The following is a 12,060-nucleotide window of genomic DNA, read 5'->3' as shown; positions in this document are numbered from 1 at the left end:
CATTAGGAATGGGTTCCTGCAGGAGGCAGAGAGAGTTGGGGCTGAAAAGTCCAGCCTTGGTGAAGAGTACCCTTCCTTCTCAGGTGGCTATAAAGAAGCTGTGCCATTTTTGGATGCTGGAAGTGTATTCCTCTTGTGCTCAACCCCGAGGTGATAGTAAAATCCTGCAAAGGAAACTAGCCATAAATCAAGGGAAAAAGGGCTTTTTATCAGCAAATGGTATCATATGTTCCCTTCTAAGAGCAAAAGCAAGAGAGATGAGTGTAAGATGTCAGTCAAGATTTTATCAAAAGGAATTATTAATAGAATTCCTTTTTTGAGTTTTTCTTAACAGATTTGAATCTGGTTTAAAGAAGATTGATGATGCTCTTGCCCTTATGTTTGTGCCAAGGGGTTGAGGCATGTTAGTCGTATTAGTTCAGAACACTACATTTCAGGCCCAAAAGATTGTGCAGGCATGTGCGCTCTCACAGGGCTTGGCAGGCCAGACAAAATCAGAGGAGACTTTTTGTTTTCATAACAGGGAATTGGATATCTAATTCTAGCTCAATCACTAATTAGTTGTTTCTTTGGACAATAAACTTACCTTAACCCTCAAAGTCTTTGTTTCCTTTTCTACAAAATGAGGAAGGTAGTGGCCATGGCTTCTCATAATCTTTTAATCTTAAAATTCAATGATTCTAAAAATGTACAAAATTTTACTTATTTTGCACAAAGTAAAGTCACATAACATGTCCATACTTTGTGAATTGTTCCCTTGCTGAATTTCATTAAAATACTTGTTTGCTACTTGACTAATTGTAAGATCTCAAACTTTTGAAAATAATGTAAATATAAAAATATGAAAATTAAATATAAAAATATGAAAATTCAATTGATGTTGCATGTGTGGATGCAAAGTTTAGAAAAAACTGAATCAGATTGCCCTCAAATTAAATCTATCATGCCTTTTAGATTTGTTCACTTAGCAGCTGGTTACTGATGTCCATTTGATAAATTGTTGTTCACAGCCATTCCGCTTCCTCTTGGGAGTTGAAAAAGTTAATGCAGTTAAAAAGTTTGGCCCAGTCCAGACCTACATGGGTGTCAGTTTTATGGTTTTGATAGTTGATTTAGACATCCAAATATATCACTTTAAAAATATCATTTCAGGCAGAAAATATGAGTAATTGAATTTTACTTGGTTGAATTGATTATCATCATCTTTCATTCATTCCTTTGAGTAGACTTCCCTGCTAGGCCATGATCTCTGTGGAGCTGGAGGCATGTCTGTTTTTGCTCATCAGTTCTTCATAACCCTTGCATTGTGCTCGCATATAGTGGCTGCTTAATGGATATTTGTTCAATGAATGAATATGATTTTATTCCTGTGGAGTTGTTGGGCACTGAAAATTTGTGACTATTGTCTTTTTCCATTGAACGTTATAGGCATAAACTACTTTATGTCAGGCAGTGATTGTACAAGACTATAATCTGATCAATAACTTATATTGATTGTGATAGCAGAAATGATCCTGCTATCAGATTCTTTATGTCCACTTTGGATTCTGCCTCAAATCGATTTTGCCCTTTATAACATTGAGACAGACAAGCATGGAATAGTTAAATGAACTGGGACAACATTTACTGAAAGCAGAAGAGTGGCTGGAAATTCAGAAACTGTGAGTTTGCCTTGTTTGCCTTTCTCTGCTTTCTTCTTGCATTCCAAAAGGAACCCCTATCCTCTGATCTTTCTAATCACAGCTTTTTTACCGATTACCACCTTCCCTACTTCTTCACATACAGATTCTTCTTTTCTCCACCAGCAGAAGTGTTGTCTTATTTCCCTTACTTCCCTCAGTATATTAACTACCTCTTGAACATATTTGCCTTCTACCTAAATGGCGGGCCGAGACAACCCTCTGTGTTTTTGCAAGCCAAATTGTAGCTCTGACATCTTACTCACACTTCATTCTTGCTAGTGAAGGAACCAGACCCTCATCATCTTTGGGCCACTCAAACCCAAGTTACTGACTTCACTGATGTGATTAGTAGTCCTTTCGTTCATCAGTAATTAATTCCCTATCCTTTTTCTCATTGCTCTTTTTTTAATGCCATTTACCTTGATGTTGCAGTAACCTATTGGGGTGAGATGGTAGGGAGGCAGAGGTGTTCAGGGAGGAAATGATATGACCTGAACTTATAAGATGAGTATTCACTTAATTAACAGTTATTTATTTGACACCCATTGTGTGTCAGGAGCATCTTGTAAGAAAGTTGTCTCTAACCACAGTGTTAGACTGGATGGAGGTTGGAGCATCACTTGTGGTTGAGGCCAGAGTTTCCCATTACTGGCCGAATCCCATGGGTCTCTCTGTATGTATCATCTTCCTAATGGACGATTTTAAGGATTTCTGGCAATTACCTTTTTTCCCCTCTGTTCATCCTTAAAGTTTTTATTTCATTCTTGCCTTTTTAAAATAAAACTGTAGTGAAGTCTATCATTCCTATATGAACATATATAAACAAAAGTGTATAGTAAAAGGTGTGAACTTACAAAACAAACATGCATATCATCATACAGGGTTCCCATACTTCACCCCACCACCAATACCCTGCACTGTTGTGAAACAGTTGTTACAAACTATGAAAGAGCACCATCAAAATATTACTACTAACTCTAGTAGTAGTATTTTGTTAATATTTTTTATAGTTCATGAGAGAACATTCTCCTATTTGTTCTATGGTTAACACAGTCCATCTTCCACCACAGGATTCCATGTGTTACACAGCCCCAGGCTTTGTACAATCCGTTTGAAATGTACACTCACTGGCTCTCATTTTCATCACAGAGTTGTGCTGTCATCACCTCAGTCAACTTTAGAATGTTTCATTACTCCAAAAGGAAATATCACATACCCTTTTATAACCCCCTATTGTTGTCCCTTAGAATTGATATAATATCTTCTTTTCCACTGCCGCAAAAATATTACAATACTACTGGTAGCTGTAGTCCATAAGTTACATTAGTTATAATTTTGTCTTGTTTCACCATATTCTTAATGCTTTGTAAAAGAACATTCTTATATTTATACTATTAACCACAATCTTCATCCACCACCAAAATCGCTGTCATACACTCCCTAGATTATTCTCTAGTTCCTTTCAGTTGACATTTACTCTGTTCATTTCAAGACCATCAACTCTATCCATTTCCACATATTAATAATCAACCTTATTAAACATTCTACATACATTAAGCATCAGCTGCCATTGTCCACCCACATTCTATCTCCTAGTAACCTTTACTCCAGAGTTTACCTCCACGAGTTTACTTATCCTATTTTGTTCATATTAGTGAGACGACACAATATTTGTTCTTTCGTGTCTGGCTGTTCATCCATGTTGTCATATGCATGTCAAGTTCATTTCTTCTTACAGCTGAATAGTATTCCATCCTATGTATATACCATGTTATGTTCATCCATTCATCGGTTGATGGTCACTTGAACTTGTTCCGTATTTTATCAATTGTGAATAATGCTGCTAAGAAAACTCGTCTACAAATGTCAGTTCATGTCCTTCCTTTCAGTTCTTCTAAATATATTTTTAGTAATGGAATTGCTGGATAATATGGCAGTTCTATATTCAGCTTCTTAAGTTATTGCCAAACTATCTTCCACAAAGGATGCACCGTTCTATATTCCAACCAATAGTGAAGGAGCGTTCCTATTTATCCACATCCTTTCCATCACATGTTTTTTAAAATAATGGCCGTTCTATAAGGTGTGAAATTGTATCTCATTGTAGCTTTGATTTGCATTTCTCTAATAGTGATGATGAACATTTTTTCATGTACTTCCATTTGTATTTTCTCTTTGGAGAAATGTCTATCCAAGTCTTTTGTCCATTAATTGGGTTGCTTACCTTTTTTTTTTTTTTTTAGATTTATTTTATTTTATTTATTTCTTCCCCACATTGTTGTTTGTGCTTGCTGTCTGCCCTCTGTGTCTGTTCATTGTGCGCTCCCTGTATCTGCTTATCTTTTTTTTAGGAGAGACTGGGAACCAAATCGGGACTTCCCATTTGGAAGGAAGGTACACAATTGCTTGAGCCACATATGCTCCCCACTTGTTGTGTCTCTCATTGTGTCTCCTCGTGGTGTCATCTAGTTGCATCAGCTCGCTGTTCCAGTCCATTGTGTCAACTACTGTCTTGCGTGATTTCTTTAGGAGGTACTGGAAACGAACCTGGGACCCCCCCCCCCCGCCAAGTGGTAGGGAGGTGCCCAACTGCTTGAACTATATCTGCTTCCCTGGCTTGCTTGTCTTTTTATTGTCGTGTTGTATGATCTCTTTATATTACATGATGACCACCTTTTTGATATTTATTTTGTGACAGATGATTCAAGAGAGCCGGTTTCTCATAGAAATGGCAGACACAGTCCATGAAAAGATTGTGCAGTGTCAAAAAGCAGGTAATCATTTTTTATCTATTTTGTTTAGAAACCATGATGATTTTTTTGGCAGATTTTTTAAAAAGTTCTGTTCTTTCTCTTAAAACTAAAAAAAATTTATGCCATATTTTAAGTTACACTAAAGCTTTGTCTCAGAGGGCTCTAGAACCTTTGTTATCAAGCCATATAGTTGAATCATAAGGAAAAGTAAGATATATGTACCTATTACAGTGGTTGCCATTCACACACCATATCATTTTATAAAAACCAGGAAGAGAGTGAACAAAATGGATGTAAATTGTTGTAAGAATTTGCTACTTACCTTTTTATTTGTCTTTATCTATAGATCCTGACTGTTTACAATGCAGTTTAGCCTAAGGCATTGGTTTATGCTAGTTTGCCCTTAAAAACAGCCATTTGGTGGGAATCAACAGGATGGGGGGGGAGAATTCAATTTAGAGATTCACAAATTATGGGACAAGCATAGGATTGGGAAATTATATTTTTTACTGATAATATTTTGATTAAATTTATAACAAGATTCTGAAATTTATACTAAGATTTCTTATTTAATCTTTTTTCAAAGGGATGGAATTCCATGAAGAACTTCATAATCTGGGGGCAAAAGAAGGCTTAAAAGGAAGAAAACTCAATAAGGCAACTGAGAGTTTTGCTTGGAACATTACAGTATTGAAGGTACGAGATGACCAGCTAGCTGCCCCTTTCACCTTTATTTTTCTTTTCATGTCTTCAATGGGTAGAGAAGCATCAGTGCTTAAATGTGGTGTTTCAGATTTTTTAAGTAATTTGTGGTCTGATTAACTGCTTCAACTCTGGGAGAGATGGGAGATACGCAGATGGGCTAGGCAAGTTTTTGTCTTAATAAGAGGCAGAGGAAAGAGTGGTGTGAGGCCTAATTCCATTGTTTGGTGCACAAACATGTCTGTTTAAGTCAGTGTGGAATGTGGTTGTTCTTGTTTGTGGAAAGAGTAACACTAGAGAAGAGGTGGCTCAACTGATTGAGTGCCTCCCTCTCACATGGGAGGTCCTGGGTTCAGTTTCTGGCGCCTCCTAAAAAGAAGATGAGCAGACAGCTAGTACAAACAACGAGGCGTAGGGTGGGTGGGAGAAATAAATAAAATAAATAAAATAAATAAATAAGTAAATAAATAAATAAAATCCAAAGTAATATGAAGCCCAGTTTAAAGCATCAAAATAAAAACATTAAAAAAAGAGAGTAACACTAAATGATGCTGGGTAAGAATTCAACACAAGTGATTTGGAAGAGACTTAAACTATAGAATATCTGGCCATTTAGGATTATTTTTTCTTAAATATAGTCCCTATAAATGCATTTATTTTTCCAAACTGTTTTGAAACTCAATTTCTTATATTTGATTTTCTCTCTGTTGCAAATTAATTTTGGAATTATGAAGGAATGATGGCACCTTCATATTTTTTTACATGAAAGGAGAAATGTTGCATGCAGTTGTAATGATTTACTCTTGGCAATATGATGGGAGAAAAACAACCACCAACAAAATTAATAATTGTCAAGGATTTAAAGAATACTCATTTTGTGCCAGGTACTGTTTGACAAGATTTACGTGAAGTAACGATCAAATATTCACAACAACCCAATACTATTATCATTCTTATTTTAGAGGCAAGAATCCTGAGGCCCTGAAAGTTTATGTATATTAGCCAGGGTCACTCAGTTAATAAATGGTGGAGCTGGAGTTTGAACCCAGGCAGTTTGGCTCAGACCTCTGTCCCTAAACTGTTCTGCAGAGTTGTTGCACATGTTTATGTGAAAGTGCTAGGCGAGATATATCACATATGCTTATTAAAAAGTCAGTCCACAGATATTTATTACACCCCTACCATGTACCAGGCTCTGTGCTAGGCATTGGGGATACCTAGAGAACAAAAGAGATGCGGATCTTGACCTGATGAAATTAACAGTCTAGTGGGAACAGTGGCCATCATTCTTTTATGGGAGAGGGAAGAGCTATAGAGCTTATTTTAACAATAGAGTACAACATGGCAGGGGGAACGCTGATACAAATGCTTTGTGTTCAGCAGACCTTTATGCGGGCTTGTTAATGTACCAATCACTGCAGAGGGGTTGGGGATACAAATATCAAAGTAACCTTACCTGGGTCTTAAGTCTAGTTTACAAGGGAAGAGAGAAACCTAATAAAAATTCTATCGATTTTTCAGCACTTAATATGTGACAAACACGACTAAGTACTTCATATATATTTCTCATTTTCTCCTTGTAACAATACAGGCTGACCCTGAAATTTCTCTCCCTGTCTCACAGATGAGGAAACTGAGGCTTGGAGAGGTAATCTTTCTTGTCTGGATCACACAGCTAGTAAATGACAGAGCTGAGATTTTAACCGATGCCTTAGTTCTAACCACTATCCTGTCCTGCCTCCTATAAAATCAAATCCACTGTGGCTGAGTCCCAATTGATCCAGGTAGCCTAGTGCAGAGTTAACAGTGCATGCTGTCAGCATCCTGCCTGTTGCACCAAACTGCTGGTCAAAAGGAGGAAGGAACCTATTACCACCTTCAAGGGACAAGCCTGACTGTATGGAGGGTGGCAAGACCCTTACAATGCCTAACACCAGGAACAGCAGTCTTTGCAAGTGCCAGGGTCACAAGAAAAGCAAGACTCAAGCAGGCACTTGAACGTTTAGTCACTTCGAGAAAAGACAAAACAAGGTCACTTCACTAGTGGGCATTGGTCCCCTGTGACCGGAGCATCTCGATCCATAGCCCATGCAGGGAGATTAGGCGTACCTTATGCTTGTGTCATAGTGGGAGGTTCCTGCTCCCTGCCCCCCAGGAACAGACAGACCATCAGGGATGAGCCAGATGTCATGAAACATGCCATAAAGTACCTACTTTAACCAGGCGGTCTCTAGTGAATGTTTACATATGCTCAGGGCTAGAGGGGGAAGGAATGTGCCAGCAGGCCGCTCTATGCTAGGGGATGTGTTTTACCTCAGCGCACTCCCAAGAGATGAGTCAGCCTATGTTTATCATCCTGTCTGGGTGCCAGGCTAACACATCTAGTACAGGGTTTATTTGGGGTTAGAGGGAAAGGTGGCAGACTGCTCTCGGACTGTCCCCTACCAAACATGCCGTGTGTGCAGATTGCTAGATTGCTGTGCTGTGTTAGCCAAGTTATTTAATCTCTCTGAGGGTGATAATAATACGTATGTTATAGGTTTTTGTGAGAATTAAATGAGATAATATATACAAAAGATTTGTCACAGTGCACAAAACTATACACACTAGGTGCTAGCTATTATTATTATTATTTTTCCCGAGGTGAGGATGACCACTGAAGGAACAGGTTTTTGTTGTTTATTAACTTCCTTTTTTTTTTTTTAATTTTATTTATTTCTTTCCCCTGCCCCCCCCCAAGTTGTCTGCTCTCTGTGTCCATTCTCTGTGTGTTCTTCTGTGACCGCTTCTATCCTTATCAGCGGTACCAGGAATCTGCGTTTCTTTTTGTTGCGTCATCTTGTTGCGTCAGCTCTCCATGTGTGCAGTACCATTCTTAGGCAGGTTGCACTTCCTTTTGAGCTGGACGACTTTCCTTTCTGGGCGCACTCCCTGCACGTTGGGCTCCCCTACGCGGGGGACACCCCTGTGTGGCAAGGCACTCCTTGCGCACATCAGCACTGCGCATGGGCCAGCTCCACACGGGTCAAGGAGGCCCAGGGTTTGAACCGTGGACCTCCCATGTGGTAGGTGGACGCCCTAATCACTGGGCCAAGTCCGTTCCCCTTATTGTCTTCTGATTTAAGCAGACTTACCATTGTCTCAGGGTTGGTTGTTTGGGTATAGTTAAAGATGCGGGTTGCTAGATGTGGCCAAGCAAATGCAAATGCTACATGTCATTCCAGGGCATATATTTTTAAACAGTCTGCATCACCTATTAATATAGCTTGTGTATTAGCTGCTGATAGATCAGCTTGAGTACTAGGAACTTAAACAAAAAGAGTAGATATTTCAAAACTTTTCCTTTTTCTCTCCATTGGGTTTGGTGGACCTGTTAATATGGTGCCCTTTCCCCAAGAACCTGACAAACGATCCAAGTCAAAGCAAGTAGCCACTCTCTCCTTGGAATTCACATTTTTAGCTGAGAGACAAAGAGACGAGGCTCTGTTAGAGACTGTTAATTCCAGTGAAGCTCCTTCTTAATTAGACTATTCCTTTAGTTTGCGTCTTAGATTTGGACATGTCTTAGTTCCTGCTTGCTTCTCCGGTCCTCTGATTGATTTTCAGAGCTTATTTTGCTTAAGTTTACTAGAGTCAATTTCCGTCGCTTACAACAGGTTCTATTGGTAATAACCATGCTGGTAAGACCACCACTAAATTAGTAGGATATCGCAAGGGCTGCCTATCTTATTCTACATTGCTTACTGAAAGGGTTTCCTTATGCATGATTTAGACAAATATTCCCCACTCTTTAATGGGAGGGAGTTGGAATTGATGAATACTGTTTAAATATTTGGGTTCATATATCTAAAAATGTTTAACTCAAGCATAAGTTCTAATAAATAAGGGAGGAGTTGGAAAAAAATTAGAAATATACCCTCAGGGTAAATGGCAGTTTGGTAGCATTGACTGGTAGGAAGGGGCATGGGCTTTAGAGCCAAACTGAATTGAGACTAAAAATAAGTTCTTTAACTTTCTGTGCTCTGCAGTTCTATATTACATTAATCTCATATCAGTGACAAAGGAGCCAGACAAAAATCTGCAGAGAGAAAGATGAGTAGTATATGAATTTCAATTATAGCGTCTAAATTTTCCAAATCAGAGATCAGGACTTAGAGTTCAGCAAGAGGGCTGAAATTAAGACTGTCTTGGAGGCTCCCCGTACAATGTGTTCCTTTCATTTATATTCTAGCACTGTGCATGTGTCCACAGTGGAAATGTGCATAGCAGATCTCTGCATTTCCCCACACTTTACCATATGTCAATATCCAACTATAACAGTCATTCCCTCTCCCTCTCTTCCTCTCTGACTGCTTAAGCATAAAATTGAACTCTTTAAATAGCCACCGTGTTCATTTGGGATGATATGATGATGCATATCTCAATGACTCAGTCCTAAATACCTTCTCAAGATATTCATTGAACCAAGAGAGCTCCATTCCTTTTCACCCTCTCACATAACACAGTTCTTTCCCTCTGTCATTTCCCTATGATGTCCTTCAAGAATGAGGTTTTTTTTTGGTTTGTTTGTTTTTGGTTATGAACATAATGTTAAAATTTCACAATGAGAATTTTCCTATTCTTTAATACTGTCCAGAAAGAGATATTACAAATTTGCTTGTATAGTCAACTTATTGTGGTAAATTGCTATTATTTTTGGAAGTGTTTTACTCATGAAAGTTCTAAAGATCTTGGTAGAGAGATGTGAACTTAAACTGTATCATAGAAAAACCCCATTTGCTGTGAAATGGAATGAATTTGAAATCTTGAATTCGATCCAGAGTATTTGACTCTTTAAATACAAAAATAACTTCATTGTAAGATAGCCACAGTGATAAAACTGTAATTAGAATGAACCCTTAAAGTGGCATTTTAGTAAGCTTTCCCAATAATTATTTTTCCACCTTGGCCTGGCTATTTTAAGAAACTGAATTTAATTGTCTCTATATTTTAAAAGTTAGGTGAAAAATTCAATTGTAGTAAGCTGGAGAAGTGTCAAATAGAGGTAGATAATTATGTAATAAACAGCATAGTTATTAGTATTAGAAGCTGTTGTAAGCAATGGAAATTGACTCTAGTGAATGTAAGCAAAATAAGCTCTGAAAATCATTTGGAAGGCTAGAGAAGCAAATAATATTAGAGAAATACAATTAGCAAACATTTTATTAGAAAGGAAAAGATATGAAGTAGTAAGCACTAGAGTTTAAAGAAAAAGTAAAGGTTTAAGAATAGGCTTCCTATTTGTGCATGAATTTCATTGATTACTAGTTCAGTATACTGAATAAATGAATAAAATCACTTCCTTATTTAGCACTCCTGCTTAATGATATGTATCTTTACTTAGCCTAGGTTTCCAGCTTATAATTTAATGCACTCCAGCAAGCACAGTACAACTGCGTCTCTTTAGAATTATATTCAGTAGATATGATTAATCGTTCTCCACCTAGCTTTTTGGATTTTTATCACTGCTTAAGTTTTTGCTCCTTTTGTTTTCCTCTGGTCAATATTTTTGTTTTCTTGGATAGGGTGGAGGCTGAACCTTCTTACATCCTTCCTTGGATACTTGTGTTTCTAACCCTGGAAGTTTCCCTTATTAACTCCCCAGGTTCAAGCCCTCACAGCTCTGGAGCATCTTGCTTCATAATAGGAATGACATGGATGTTAGTATAGTAAAATACTGTCAAATAGAGGCTTCAAACACATTTGAAGTCCCTGCTCATTGATGAAAGATAGGAATAGAAGAGAAACGAGGTGACGGCCTAATGGAAAAAAGAAGTCTGCGGTGAGGGCATCCATCTTCCATCTCTGAGGACTGAGTGAGATAAAGAATACGGTCACCCCTCGACTGAGTGACCACGGATATTTTGAATCATTCTTTGAGATACTGCTGGGATCAAACAAGGCTCTTCTGGCAGCTGTTGTGACTGTGACTTTGAGGGTATAACGAGAGGGAGCATGTCCAGCACCATCTGTGCTGTCCATTGAGAACTTCGCTATTGGCGTGTTTCCTGCTGCTGGCCATTGTTGCTGGAGATCCTGGGAAATTCTAGGTTTGCTCCTGAGCCAATTTGTTCAGGAAAGAAAACCCAGCTATTTATGAAGTTTAGAAACAGCTTCCCACCCAATGACACATGCTTCAATAATAAATTATTCTTTAACATTGATACTGTTAATTTTTGAGAAGCATAAAGCAAGTGGTAAAGAGTACAGACTCTGGAGTCACATGCTCTCTAGCTGTGGGGCCTTGGGAAAATTTCTTCTTGTCTCTATGCTTCTGAATCAGTCAGAAGGGGCTATGTTGTGCTGTGCTAACAAAAACCTGAAATTCTTGGTGGCTTAAAACGATGGCTTATTTTTTCTCACACTGTATGTCTATCATGGCTCAGCAAGGGATTTTGCTCAATCATAATCCTGCAGGAACCCAGGCTAATGGGGGTTCATTTCAATACATATTTCTACAATCCCAGAAGTAGAGAAACACACATTGGTTTTATAAGCTTCTGCTCAATATTGTCTTGTGTCACTTCTACTCACATTTGACTGGCCAAAGCAAGCTAAATGGTCAAGTCTGACTTTGGTGGAGTGGGGCAAGTGCAAACCCTTCCTTGAGAAGAGAAGCAGATATTGGTGAATGTAATATACCAGTAGCAGGTTCTTTAACTATACCCACCTGAAAGTGTTACAATGAGGACTAAAATGAGTTAATATCTATGTAGAACAGTGTCTGGTATATGAAAAGTGCTCTCTATATAAGTGTTATTTTTATATTAATAATAACCATTCATTGTTTACTATGAGCAGTTACCTGATTTTCATACAACATCTTCATTAATTTTAAGGATAAGTTTTTAAAGCTACTGTTCTTAAATCCATTTTACAGATAG

At 38.1% G+C, this 12,060-nt stretch overlaps 1 protein-coding gene across 7 annotated transcripts in view; it reads left to right on the top strand.

Annotated features, from left to right (window-relative positions):
* The window catches only part of PLCL1 (phospholipase C like 1 (inactive)), a 355,116-nt gene that overhangs the window by 304,746 nt on the left and 38,310 nt on the right, over positions 1-12,060 (top strand). For 4 of the 7 annotated variants that reach the window (XM_071216208.1, XM_058300410.1, XM_071216207.1 and 1 more), the window contains 3 exons: positions 4,381-4,456; positions 5,022-5,131; positions 6,729-6,785. In XM_071216208.1, coding sequence (XP_071072309.1) covers positions 4,381-4,456; positions 5,022-5,131; positions 6,729-6,785 — 243 coding nt within the window. The remainder of the gene's footprint in view (positions 1-4,380; positions 4,457-5,021; positions 5,132-6,728; positions 6,786-12,060) is intronic. The other 3 variants (XM_004468466.4, XM_071216209.1, XM_071216210.1) reach the window with 1 other exon arrangement.

This window comes from Dasypus novemcinctus, chromosome 7 (genome assembly GCF_030445035.2).
Source record: "Dasypus novemcinctus isolate mDasNov1 chromosome 7, mDasNov1.1.hap2, whole genome shotgun sequence".
In the NCBI taxonomy this organism is placed as follows: domain Eukaryota; kingdom Metazoa; phylum Chordata; class Mammalia; order Cingulata; family Dasypodidae; genus Dasypus; species Dasypus novemcinctus.
Note: the sequence above shows the minus strand (reverse complement) of the source record. Positions and strands in the feature narration are given on the sequence as shown.